The 14948-nt window shown below is 35.2% G+C and overlaps 1 protein-coding gene across 1 annotated transcript; it reads right to left on the bottom strand.

Annotated features, from left to right (window-relative positions):
• Positions 1-4478: 4478 nt before the first annotated feature.
• LOC127129491 (protein FAR1-RELATED SEQUENCE 5-like) lies at positions 4479-5458 on the bottom strand. Its single transcript, XM_051058663.1, has 2 exons — positions 5040-5458; positions 4479-4950 (listed from the first exon to the last, which is right to left on the bottom strand). Exons 1-2 carry the CDS (start codon positions 5456-5458, stop codon positions 4479-4481), a joined length of 891 nt encoding a protein of 296 aa, XP_050914620.1.
• Positions 5459-14948: the final 9490 nt, after the last annotated feature.

Raw genomic sequence — 14948 nt, 5'->3', positions numbered from 1 at the left:
TCTTCGTGTCCATTGTCGTTCAGACTTGAATAATAATAAAGTTTTTTACTTGAATTATTTAATATAAACAAATTATATTTTCTTTTCTTACTGTTTCATCATGACCAGTGTTGTCAAATTGGCGGCCATGGTGGATTGCGGTTGCAGAAATTCAAAATAGCGCAATGGAAAATTTATGGCGTTGTGGATTTTGCATTACGGCACCATGGCAGCCGCCACGAGTTTAGGTTATTTTTTAAAAAAAAGTCTGAAAAGTTTGTGTCTGTATTATTTTGCTTAACCCCAATTATAATCCTCATTAAATACTAATAACCCTCATTAAATACAAATAATTACTCTGATTAAATATTTATAAAACTAAAACATGCTGCAACCTTTTTATTATCCACGTTTTTTCTTTTCCCTATGTGTATTCTTCTTCAGGTTTTTTTCTCTTTAATTTTTCTGTCTATTTTACTCTTGTTGTTTTTCTTGTGTTCTACTTGGGTATCCCTTCTTCTCTAATGTTCTTTTTTGTTTTGTTTTGTTTTAGTTACATGTTATGCTACTGCTGTTTGTTTTTTACTAGTTTTTCTCCAGCTCTGGTTTTTCAGTGCTGTATTTTTTTTCTCTTTATTAATTCTCTGTTATATTTTTCTTTTTTCTAGTCTATCTAGTTTATGTTACATTGTTATTACTATTTTTAATTTTTAGTTGTTTTTAAGTATTAGAGAAATGCGCTATCTATTTTATTTACTTTATAATGTCTATTTTGAAAAACTTTGAGATATGAATTCTAGTTTCTTCCTTGTATAATTCTGTTTTTCAAGTTTTATGAACTAAGTTTTTTGGTTATATATATATATATATATATATATATATATATATATATATATATATATATATATATATATATATATATATATATATATATATATATATATATATATATATATATTTTGATTGTCCGTAATTTTCAGTTTCCCCATCCACCATATTTTTATGGCAGATTTTTGGTTGGTCGCAATTCGCCGCAATTCGCAATTTTCCACAATACACAATAGTGATCATGACTTTATTTGTTTGATTTATTCGTTTCATTCTATAACATTAAACATTCAATTGAAATCTTTGTTTATTTACAAGAGAATTTATGCTTATTTTGAGAGCACCTTATCACTGGTCATTTTAACACCCACCCTCTCTTATATTCAAAGAAAAGTTTCTTTTTGGGTTTATGTGAGATCTTAGAGGAATTTTAACAAGTGTTACATTACTGAAAATTTTATTTTTTTATTGAAAATTTCAAAATATCCGGAAAAAAACACATTACTCAAGTTTTCAAAATAAAATTCAAAAGTTTTGAATTTTTTTTGTATACTACAAAAAATTTCAATAATGTATTAAAAATTTCGAAATTTCCAATAATGTAAAAAATATTTTAAAAATTTTAGAATTTTTTTGAAAATTTCTGTATTCAAATTGTTTCGAAATTTTTATTTTATATTAGAAATTTTAAAATTTTTGATAAAAAATAAAAAATTAGAAAATGTCTGGTATATAATGCAAATTTATGATAAATAAATGTAAATTTTTAAAAAATATTGGTTTTTATGAAAAGATATTATAATAAAAACGTTATAAATGAGGGGTACCAGATCTATCTGAGGATCTGAGGGGTATCAGGTCTATCCGAAGGGTGTCCAATTAAATAACATTTTATCCTTTTAATCTCTTTGTAACATTGATGTTAATATCTTACAAGTGATTCATACAACAATATATGTTTTATACATTTATATAGAATATGAATCACATAATTTATTCTGATGTGATATTTTGCCCATATTCAAGAACAAATTACATATTCTGATGAATTGTAAAAAAAAAAAAGGACATTTGGATGATATTTGTCTGAACGTGATAAATGAATCCAAACAAGCACTAGAACAATACATTTGAAGTGTGTGCTCTTCTATTAGAGGTTGAGAAATTTTTATTTTGGAAAAATTTAGTCTGTAGATACATCTTCGACTCTGAAATAATGACCTATTAGTTCAAATCAGAAACAACAAGAACAATGACAGAATGAAAAAACATAAATTACCATCAAAATAAACATTACATACATAATTGTTGACGTTAAAATAAGTTTAACATTACATGTCATTACAAACGGGTGGTTTAGGACGTTGCAACATCCTTATAATATCTTCGGCTGATCTTTCAATTGCCGCATCCATTTCAATCAGGCTCTTTGTTGATTAACAGTAAAAAATACTCCTCATAACCTTTAAATCATCATTTGTTTTCAGTTCAAGCATAGTGAATTGTATCTTCCATTCATTGTTAATCGAGAGTGAATATTACTCGAGCTTGACAACTCTAATTTTTCGGATATCGTATGAGGGTATTCAGTTTGGATTTCAGATCGGCGAGAAGTATGTCCTCAGGGACCCTAAATTAAAGTGGAAGATTTTCGCTATTGAAATACACAAATGCAAGATGGGAATATGTATTCATTCTGGTTTTTGTAAACAAAATGAAATGAGAAAACTGAATTATAAAAGTTGTAGATCAATTAGGACCTTACAAACCATATCCTATCATTAGGATATATTTTGGAAATGCATCTTCAAATACACAATTTTTTAAGAATAAGGGTCTTTACGGAGATGTACATCCGTATAATCCTCTGTTTTATTTTTTTTAATAATTAAAAGATGTCCAAAGATGCATCTCTGAACCAACTAAAACCACCGCTCATACAAAATCAATGTATTGTGCAGTGCAAAATTTATTAACACTAAAGTTTTTCAAAAATTACCACCAAATTTTATAACATGCGGTGTGTTACATACAAAAAATGAGTTCATTGTTAGATTAAAACTAAAATGGATCAAAACACATGTGACTACTTAAATCTATTGGTTGATCCTTCTTTGACTTTTTCTTATTTGTTTCTCTTTCAATGTCACTCAATTTGGTGAACTCTTCCATCCTTTCTAGAAAATGGTCCAATCAAGTTTCAACATCTTTTGTGAAATGTGCCACCCACTCTGGTGATATCTTTAGTATAGGACATCACATTTTAAAATAAAACTGAACAAAATGTTGTTTTTTGATAGCCAACCAATACACATGATGCGTTCAGATGGATTTTGAGGTGACTTACTCAAAAGTGGAAAGAATGTTTCTGATAAACCATATAGTGTTAAATCAATACACATAATATCATAAGCATTTGCTATAAGATGTCTCATTTTTAGGAATCACATCCATTGTTAAATGGAGCCGGACCAGTAAGACAAAGAACAAGAACATTGGGTATTGCATCATAATTTTCTTTCTTTTCGTATAGCTTTGTATATGATTCCTTATGCGTCGCCATCTCTTGTATAAGATGACAATTGAAAAATTGATAGTCGTCCTCTCCTTTACCGGGAAAACTTGAAACAACTCAAAAACCACAATTGTCATCACCTTCAACATTTACAATCCGCTCAACGTATTTGTGCATAAAAATCAGAATCTCTTCAATGTGTTTGATTTTTGGTAACAATGGTGGATGGGATGGTTTGCTAATGCGAGCACCTTTGAAAATACTATTTTTTTTGGATTTTGGATCGGAGAATTCAGAAAATGTGAGTCAACGTGTTCATAGTATGAAGGAGACCGTCGCATATGGTGGTCACTTTGTGTCAATTTGACCTTTTTAGGGGCATCATTTGTTTTAACTGGTTCCGACAGTGGTTTCAAATCTGTTGTTTATGGATAGAAAATCTTCCTTAGTTGCTCTTTGATGTGCAATTTCATGATGTTATCAACTTTCATAAATCTATTGGATCACTTCCCACTCGGTCATGATAGATATGTTTGATTTATCATCCTCCATCACACCATCATCATTAAAACTGAGCCTTTTCTAGTGAGTTCAAACTTCATCCATACGTATTGGTTTTCAAGCTTTACCTTCTTTGAAATTAAACAAGCACATGGAAGATCGTACGTCTTCCTAAGTGTACATCCACACTTTGAGCTATATGAACCTGTTTTATCTGCTCGCTTGACTTTGTGAAAAATAAAATTCAATGCCGCTCGAGATATGTTGCCAACAAATTGTGAGTAAATGATGTTGTCTTTGAATCGGTGTTCTAACACAGTAGTGCTCTGACCAAAAGATGTATGTATCTTATTGTGTTGGTTTCAGAACATTTGGTTCACGATGTCCCAATCTCGACAAAAATCACCTTTAATGTTTCCCAACCAATTCTTCAGTCTAACATGAGCAGATTCAACTCTGTTAGTTGTTGTATAGTCAAAGAGTCGAACCTGATCGGTCAAGGCACAAACAATCTTCTCTTTAACCTGATCCAAAATAGCGCCCTCAATATATTTCAGAAAATTTGGATATCTTGCACACAAACTCCTGAAATGTACTATAAATTCGACATATAGTTCTTTTATGGAAGAATTTATTATATCATCCCATGCATCAATTACATTTTCCACAACCACATCAGGTTTGACCATTTTCCCATCTTCATGTTTGACTTGTTTGGTGCAACCACATGTTTGACTCGACTTCTTACATTTTTGGTTATGTGATATTTACAAAGTAATGCAGACAATGTAGGAAATACCGTTGCAACCAAATTCATCAATGTGGTGTCGCAATCGGTGATTATTACTTGCGACAAATTTTCTTGATCCTTCAACATAGTCTTGCACATTTCCAAAGCCCATGTAACATTGTCCTCTTTTTCAGATTCCAAAAATGCAAAATCGACTGAAAAAGGCATCTCCATAGAGGTAACACCAACAATTTCCAGGATTGGAAGTCTATACTCGTTTGTTTCATATGTTGAATCAATTATGAGCATAATGGGAAATATGTTGAACAACTTGATGGAATCAGGATGACTCCAAAATATATCTTGAACGATGACTTTATCCTCACAAACCATGCACCTAGAAATATAATCGCCATCTTCCAAAAGCTTAATAGCCGTTGCACCTCAGATCTTGGTCCTCTTAATGCCTTGTTGTTTCGAGCATACACGTTGTATATTTGCTTGATATTTGAAACATTTAGAGGTATTTTCTGCTTCAAAGATGCAAATATGTTTTTCGGTGCCATCATGTATAATGTAATTTTCGAAATAAGTACCTTCTCCTCCGAAAAAAGGTGACATACAATGGGATGGCCGACTAGCTTTTCAGTCAAAGCATGATTATGTATACTAGAAATCACATTAAATTTCCATGTGACATTTGCGATATGGTATCCACACAATTTAAACGGACACTCATATTTTCTCGATCCAGTGTCATCTCGTTTCAACTTCCTAATCTGTGGTTGGTATGTGCCACTTCTTTCACATCTCATTGTTACAAATGCTTGTCTTCTATCCGAACCATTCTTGGACCTTTCGATTACAACACCAAACCTGATTTCTCGGCCTTCATGTGGACCCATTGTAGCATATGTTCACAAACATTATGTTAGATGATAAGCCTAAATCTAGAAAAAGGGGGGGGGGGGGGGGGGGGGGGGGAATAGATCACAAGTTTAAAATTTGAACCAAAATTGGTTTTGAAAAAGTTTATAGCGCAGAAGCAAGTTTCAAAAAAAATTCGGATCAAAAATCGTCTAACTGAACCTACTATCAAAAAGCTCGAATATGCATATAGGTGTAAATGGAATGATAACAATCTACAAGTCAATAAACAACAACTAATCACAACTAGTTGAATACAATACAATAGGAAAAGTCTATCTCCAATAAATAAAACACACAAAAATTTAAGTCAAGCAATTTGTCGAACACTTAGTGTGTAATCAACAATGTTTGAAACTTTATGTAGTGTTTGTTGTTCTTAGAAATCCAATCATAACCAAATGGTTTGTGATCTACACAACAACACAAATTTCAAAATGCATTCAAAGTTATGATCCAAACAATACTGATCAAATGATCAATGCAATCGAAAATTTTCAAACCACAAAATAAAAGAGATTGAGAGAGAGTGAGTATATAAGGATTTGTTTAGGCAGTTCCCCAATCGACCACGCTATGGGTACGTCTGCCCTTAATTAGAATTAGAATTTAAATATTATAGTAAATATTACTTGGAAAAATGTGTGTATACAAGAGATGAAGAAATCGAACTCTACAAACCCTAAGTTTGATGTTGACTCTACCACCTCCAAAACCCTTGAATCAAAAATTGATCAAGTAACCAACAATGTCGCTTCAGTTCACATGTTCTTGTTACTTCCTTGCAAGGCACTCCTTGTCCCAAGTCTTTCACCTGGTTGAATTAAGCCCAAACGCACACTTGTTGAAACCCAAATTTGCCAACACGATCCACCGTCTCACGCTACTCCATTGCAAGACACCCCTTTGTAGCGGGGTATTCGTTACCATTAGAGATATTGACTAAATCCAAGGTAAATCATACAAGTCGAGTCGCCACCGCACTTCTATTTATCCAAAGGAATGGTTAGAAAGCGAACAAAAACCTAATAGTTTTAACAAAAACTAGTAAAAGAAACAGAGATCTGGGTAAGGGGGTTGGTTATGCAATGGGAAGGTGTTAGGCACCCAAAACATCCTAGGTACTCCTAGGGAGCCCTTTTCATACTTGTTGTGAAGGTTGTTTGTTTTGTGAAAGTTTGTTTGTGCAAACATGATTGAAGAGATGAGAAGAGAATATACAAGTTTATTTACATTTTGTGTTTGGATGGATAAACCCATTGCCTACATACCATCTTAAAAAAGATTAGGATCAAAACCTCGTAGTTCGGGGTAAAAATCTCAAAACAAGTTGGTGAATTGGTTGGTCCAAAAGCCTTAAGGTATTTTGTTATCAAAGGGAGAAAACTCAACCAAACCACAAATCCACCATGTGAGAATAGCTTCAACATGCTAGTGAGGGGTTAACCCTATAATAAGCATGGAAGGCTCATTGTTCATCACTAAGGATATAGGTGAGTATTACATCTACCACAAGGATAACTCAAACCTAATAGCTAAAGGTTATGGAAAAATTTGATTAAGAAGGTGGCCATTGGAGCCACAAAAAGACATTTGAATGGGTTATATTTACCAATTAGAAGTATGTACAAAATAGTCAAAGTTGACTTAAAGATTCAATTCAAAATGAGGATTGTGAAAAGAAAGTTTGAAAATCAAAAGCATAAGGCTTAGGTTTCTAATGTTTGAAAGCAAAGGTTAAATGTTTGCACAAAAGGTTTTGGCTTGGGTTAGAGTGGAGAGAAGAAGAAGAAGGGTTAAATCCTAAGTAAAACAAAAAGAGAAGGGATGAAGAATCAAAACCACAATAGAGTCCCTCTCTTGAGATCATATTGATGATCCAAGTAGCTCCCATCCTTTGGAATAAGCAAGCACAAAGCATAAGCAATCAAAGAAGTCTCATAAGAGATCCTCAATGTATCTTGTATCTTCCACTTGGATGAACATGACAATGATCCTCCAATAAAGCTCAAAGAATCCCCTAGCACAAAAGCACACACATCAAAAGTTCCATGAAGTAAAACAAGAATGGACAAGAGTGAGTTTAGAGTTTTGGGTCTTCTAATCCGTCTTCATCATTAAGATCCTTTTATTCCAATCTTGCATAAGGAAGATCCTAGGATCTAAGTCCAATTCTCCATTTCTTTGCATAGGGAAAGTCCTAGAAACTAAGTCCATTTCTTTGCATTTTGGTCAACAACAAAACAAAACAAAACACAAGCACAATAATATATACACAATTATAGCTCAAGTGAGCAAAAGGCAAATGACATTAACATAAACATGTGCTCAAGTGAGCAAAGGGAAAAGCAAATGGAAAATATGTGCAAGAATAGTAAATTGCATAAAAGTAAATTGCATAAAGTAAATGTTAATTGTCAATAGTTAGTGTTAGTAGTTAGTGTGCCATAAGGCAAATTTAGCGCTATGTTAAGCAATCGTAATTGGACTTACGTAGAAGTCACAACTATCTGAGGCCGGTCAATAATAATGTAGGGAACAAACACAATTTAGGAGTCTTGATTAGTGAACCAAGTCTCAAAAACTTGCCATGCCAAAAAGAAAATGAGAATTGATCTTGTATTGGTTTAAGCCTTTTGCATGATTTAGAAGACAACCTATCCTTAATGCAAAGCCATTCACTTGATCAATTGATCAAGATGAATCAGATTTGAATCAAGGAAGATTAAATCTCCCTAACCAATGCTAACTTATCAACCTTCAACTCATTGATCAAGAAGAAAATAAGTAGAAGAAGAAGAAGGAGAAAATGGATAAGAGAAATGGAAATGACAAAATTAAAGTGCATTAAATGAAATACAATGTACCAATCCTCATATGTTGACCAATAACATTGAAAGTCAAGGTCAAACAATCAAAAACAGAAGTGAGATGAAGATTGGGAGTCAAGAAATGAATAAACTATTTTTGGCATTTTTTAATATTTAAAATAAACTTGAATTAAAAATAAATGGAAAGGTCAAACTTCAAAATTACTTCAAATCAATCTTGAAAGGTCCAAGTAATTTATCCTAAGTTCAACAAGGTCAAACAAAGTTTGACAAAAAATTTCAGCTTTTTTAAAAGTCAGAAACTAATTTTAATCAATTAAAAATGAATAAAAATAACCTAATTGAACTAAAATCTCCAATAAATCTCAAATCAATTCAAAAATTGATGAGAATATTTTTCATAGATCCATCATCATTCAAATAGGTTAGGAAAATATTTTTGCATTTTTTGAATATCAAAAACTATTTAAAATGAATTAAAAATAACCAGAAAAGAGAAAATTCACAAAACATATCAAATGACAAAGTAAAAAATATTAAAAATCAGAAATAGAAACTAGAAATTATTTGGAGACTAATGCAATTGGTCCCATAATTTTTGGATTAAAAATGAAAGAGATATTGATTTTTGAAATAAAATGGAATTTAAGAAAATAAAATGGAATTAAAACAGAAAATAGAAATTGGGAAAAACGAGAGCCCTTGGATCTGAGCTCATTAATTGAGCTGGCAGATCCAAGGATCCAGAGGCGCGCGCTCATGGAACACCAAAGTCAATGCAACCACATGGAAACAAAAGAAAAGTCATAACAAGCAATGGCCAGGATTCGATCTGGGAAACACATCCAACGACCAGGATTTAAACTGGAAACAGGCGGCCACCGGAGCCACCTTCTTCTCCGGTGAGCCTGCAGATTCTGGCCAATTGTGCAGGTTTTCAAACCTTAATGGAAATGCACGATCCTTATACCAAAATGAAGCTGGGGTGATGTATATCACCCCTGTAACCTTGAATCACACTCAAGATTCCTATAAATGGAGAAATCTGAGGTGGAAGATTCAGGTATGCAAAATGCAGATTGAGGAAAAGCAAAATTGAAGCTACCACTAGCTTGCCTCTCAAGTGAGGACTTTAGAAAACATTAGATCCAAGCAAAAAGGTCCATGGATGATGAGAATCGAAGAAAATACCAGTTGGAATGTAAGCTTGAATTCTGGTAGCTTGAGCTCAATGCCTTGCTTGCTTTGCTAAAACAGAAGTTCAATGAGATGAATGATGAAGGTTTAGAAGCATTAGATCCAAGAATTCAACCAGATGAAGTTGAATTTTAGATCTGAAAAATTTGAGAGAAATGAAATTGCTTCTTTAGTGATGGCTATGGAGAGAATTCTGCAGCATTTCAGGTTGAATCAGGCGTGTGAAATGAATGGAATGAGGTCTCTATTTATAGAGGAAGTGGCAAGGAGAATGTGATCAATCCGTGTGCATGGCATGTGGAGCTTCATTGCATGGGCTTGCATGATCATGCACAAGGCCCAAAAACGATGCCAAATGAATTCTGAGCATCAGCCAAATGGAATTGGACGTGTGACTTGCAAGGCAATTGCTTATGTACCAAGATTTCAAGTGAATTCCTCATTTGTACCTAAACAAACATCTCTTCGAAAGTACCATTTAGAAAATCCAAACATAGGAATATGGGTAATGGTTGGAAAGGTCTTTGTATAAGGAACAAATGTTATGTTGGACAAAAACTCATTTGAAGTGTGGAAATTTATGAAATTTGAGTTTAAAGTGCAAGGTGCATGATATGTCAAGGCAAGGTTTCTAAATTTGGCCAACTTTCAAGCCCCTCTGTTTCCATGATGCAAGCCCAAAAAGAAAAAACCTCAAACATAAAAGTTATATATCTTTTCAATACAATCAAAATGGACTTAAATTTTTCATCATTTGGATTTTTTATGAAGAAGTTATGGGCACTTGAAGTTGGACTTTTTTTGACTTTTAATGCCTTTGGTCAAAAAGGACCTATAGTGTCTTGCATTATCACATGTATTTCCTTTGCAATTTTGAAATTTTGCTCAACATAACATTTGAATTATACCTCTTAATGTTTCCAATGAATTTGATCCCACCTCAAAATCATAAAAAATAAATGAGTTATGTGCTTGGGAAGTTGACCAAAAATTAGGGTTTCAGTCAAAATGGCCTATAATGTATTGGAATGGCAGATGGCCTTACAAGCTTCAAATCAATTTTTGATGAACATGAAAGTTGTTCATATTGTCCTTAATAACATTTTTTATTTTGGAACCATCTCCATTTGACCAACACATAAAAATTTAGGTCTTAGTGCATTTCAAAATAGTCACATGAATTGACTGATCAACTTCTCAAGTCCACAACTCATATCTTGATGAATTGATGATTGAGGACACTCAAATAAGTTCAAATATGCATTAAATGATGAATTAAAGAACTTCCCTTGATTGTATTTGACCATGGGCTGAGGTTGCTTCATGAGCAAGGCATTGTGATGCACAGATGAATTAGGGATTCTCTGAAGAACAAGACCTCAAACCCTTTGACTTGATTTGATCAAAATGATGCATTGAGGTATTAGGGAGGCATATTTGATGGATGAGAGCTTTGGGAACCATTGTCATGCTTGCTATCATCTCCTCTTGACCATGTCTTTGTACCAATGATCTCCTTGAAGCTTCTGACCTTGTGATTGCTCAAGCTACAAACAAAAGATGTTAATGACATATTTTTGTGCTTTTGGTTAGTAAATAAAATAAGAAAAGCAATGATATACAATTCAAACATCCTTGGTGATCTCAAACCAACTCACAGAAGGTCCCACCCAAAGGCAAAGGGAACCAAGATGCTAATGATCCTTGAGGCTATGCAAATGAAATGTTATGATGCCATGAGGGATCTTAGGGACAAAATTGGGGTCTTACAGATGCCCCTATTTAAGGTCATTCTAGCTGGAGAAGTGAAGGTTAAAATCTTCGTTTCGACGAGGTAGAATGGGCTTAAATAATAACAAAGAGACAAATTTTGGTCCCTAAGAGACCTCATGATGCAAATGTATGCAGAATGGTAACACTCTGTGGGGATATCTGTCCACAAAGGTAAAGATCAGGAGGAAATTGAAATTCCGTATGAGTAATATGCTCATGAAATGGGACAGAGACTCTGGAGACTCTAATGGGGATAAGAAGGAAATGCGTGAGCAGGGCACGACTCAAAGCTTGGGGAACAGAATTCCAATGGGAGGAAATCCAATGGAAAGACATCGAGCTGACTCGAAGGTGCATGTGTTGGGGAATATGCCAACACAGCAACATTATCCACAATGGATACTTCGGATAAAAATCCGGACTCAGGTGAGGATAATCCACTAAGGGACCTTGCTGGGGATATCCAAAAAGGAATCTCCCGGGGAAGCAACAGGATGAGGTATTACCGGTTACTGGGTAATAAACTCAAAGAGGCGTGTGATCTGAACACCGGTATGAGGGTGAGAGAACAACATGCTCGGGAAGAATGAATATCTAAGACCGGTATAAGGGTGAGAGATATCAATCAACCAAATCATCCGAGGAAGACCTAGAAAGGTATATTTCGACTCAGGAAAATCTGACTCCACAGGGGACAAAAAGTCATAATAGGGAGCAGACAGAAGGAACACCAGGGATACCGGTTACTGGGCATATAATAGGTGACCGACCAAAGCGTGAATTGGGGAATATTCCCAAAACACTCATCATCCAAAAAGAGGGCAAAAAGCAAACTCGATTAAGGGATGGACATTCGATTCCAAAACAGGGATATGAATCTTACTCAACTGGGGAAGAACAAAAGCTTCGACCAAAGAGTGCATGAGATATATTATCTATTACCGTCAAAACGTAGATAATACACTCGCATGGAAGATTATCCACAACCGCTTACTGGGTTAATAAAGGATAAATCGACCGACAAAGAGAAAGGCATCGGGATACCAAAACTAGGTATATAATGATGACCAATCAAAGGTGAGCAACAAACATTACCGGCAACCGGTATGAAAGATGGCTTGCTGGGGATAAATTGTCTAATCAGAGCAATTATCCGAGAGAAAGGAATATCATCACCGCATATTGGATAATGATAACCATCAAGGAGGGGATTACATCTACCGGATACTGGGTAGAAAACCACGGAAAAGTAACCGTCATCCACTTAGGATGAACAAAAAGGTTAACTCTGCAAAGAGGAGAAAATAGGGTTTACAGCTACCGATATAAGGGTAGTAAACCACAGACTCTACCGGGGATAAGATGAATGATTACTGATTACTGAGCAATTATTCATTTATACCACGGGGAAACACAAGAAACAGTCACAAGAGGCCAATTTAGGATCAAACCAAAGAGGCAAACTGAATCAAGACTCGTCCTAATGAGGATATAACTCGATAGGGGAACCTATCCCAATATATGTGTTGGGAGGAAGTGAAAAACAACTGTCGTCCACGAGGATGTAACTCAGTGGGGAATGCGGAAGGAAAGATAAACACTTTCTGCTTAAGGGGCTGACTCTTTATATTGAGGGATCAGACACCGACATCTGCTTGGGAAATGTGTTACCAACTAGCAGAGGAAAACAAACACAGATATATGACAAAGAATGCAATATGAATATCCGAATGTTCGAAAATTATATGCACATATGCGTGGTTAATGTATGATGAATGCTGACAAACAGACATTTCTAACACAAACAGGCTTCACAGGAATACAACCATCCAGTACTACATCTCAAGAGAGAAAGCCAAAATCCTCGGAGAGTATCCAATCTGTCGGGGATCAGAGATACCAGGAAACAACAAAATCTCTGCAGGGGATGAATCATCAGTCACAGCTGGGGAAAAGAGTTTATTGCACAGGTAGAATCTGCCACATAAGCAACTCTACCGGGGAATCTATCCGAGGGGGTAAAGGGATTCTGGGGATCCACCACCAAGTACCGTACCCACCAAAGAAATCACATCTGCTGAGGAGGAAAGATCGCTATTTCGCTTGTTGGGAAGAGTGGTGAACATCTCATCAAGCATACCACTCATTAGGATAAACCACAAAAAGGGCTCCGTAGGAAGAAGATACAGACATGCCAGGAATATGAACAAATGTCTTACCCTGTTGGAGATCATACCGTCCTTGTGAGAGCACTGAGGATCTCCTAAGTATCTTTTTGTCATGGTGATCATTCACTTTGTTTAAAAATAAGTTATAAAAAATTCGTTTATTCAAAACAATGATATTTTCTCAATTAAAACATGCAAAACATTTGTTGAATAGGAACAAATAAGAGAGCAAATAATTGGATAAAAGGTTCGAGTTTATTTGATGGAATGGTAGTCTGCAAATGGCAAGACTCCATAGATCTTTACAAGTTTGAAGTTGGTGATATATATTGGAAAAGGGCTACATTTAACATAATGACCATTTCTCCACCAATTCTGAATTCGATGTATTCGAAGCTTCGGTTGATGACGAATGAGCAAGAATCTCCGATGGATGACAGTTGTAGAACAAAGTCTTGTCAGGATGCAGTTACTTGCCAAATCCCTAATTTTTGCCTAGATTGCCCCAGGGTGAGGTACTCAATCTAGCGGGATACATGTGTTCATTTTTTCATGTCTCTAACTTTTGCCTGGACCGCCCTTTCGGGTTTTCAATCCACCGAGACGCTCATTTTTGCCTAAGCCGCCCTTTCAGGTTTTCAACTTAGCGAGCTATTCTGTTTTTATTTTTAGGCGAAGTATTTCTTGACTGCATCTGAATTCACGGGACGAGTGAAATCCTCCCCATCCATAGTTATAAGTATCAAAGCACCGCCTGAAAAGGCTTTCTTAACAACATATGGACCTTCGTAGTTTGGAGTCCACTTGCCCCTGGAATCGGGCGCGAAAGATAAGACTTTCTTGAGCACAAGGTCACCTTCTCGGAACACGCGAGGCCTGACCTTCTTATCAAAAGCTTTCTTCATTCTCTGCTGATACAACTGACCATGGCACATGGCAGTTAATCTCTTTTCTTCTATCAAATTCAGTTGGTCATAACGACTCTGAACCCATTCAACATCAGTCAACTTGGCTTCCATCAAGACTCTCATTGATGGGATCTCCACCTCTACTGGTAGTACAACCTCCATGCCATAAATAAGAGAGAAAGGGGTTGCCCCTGTTGAAGTGCGGACAGACGTCCGATATCCATGTAAAGCAAACGGCAACATCTCATACCAATCCTTATACGTGACAACCATCTTCTGGATAATCTTCTTGATATTCTTATTAGCACCTTCAACAACCCCATTCATCTTGGGTCTATAAGGAGAAGAATTATGGTGTGCAATCTTGAACTCACTACATAGTTCTTTCATCATTTTGTTGTTCAAGTTGGATCCATTATCAGTAATGATCTTATCTGGCACACCATAACGACATATGAGTTGATTCTTGATAAACTTCACGACCACCTGCCTGGTCACGTTTGCATACGATGCCGCTTCAACCCACTTGGTGAAGTAATCAATTGCTACGAGAATAAATCTGTGCCCATTAGATGCTTTGGGCTCTATCAT

This window comes from Lathyrus oleraceus, chromosome 3 (assembly GCF_024323335.1).
Source record: "Lathyrus oleraceus cultivar Zhongwan6 chromosome 3, CAAS_Psat_ZW6_1.0, whole genome shotgun sequence".
Classification (NCBI taxonomy): Eukaryota; Viridiplantae; Streptophyta; class Magnoliopsida; order Fabales; family Fabaceae; genus Lathyrus; species Lathyrus oleraceus.
Note: the sequence above shows the minus strand (reverse complement) of the source record. Positions and strands in the feature narration are given on the sequence as shown.

Coding starts and splice junctions, on each gene's coding strand:
- LOC127129491 (XM_051058663.1), bottom strand. CDS start 5,458: ATGGGTCCACATGAAGGCCGAGAAATCAGGTTTGGTGTTGTAATCGAA. Junction 4,951..5,039: donor ATCAAGCAAATATACAACGT/GTATGCTCGAAA, acceptor TTATATTTCTAG/GTGCATGGTTTGTGAGGATA.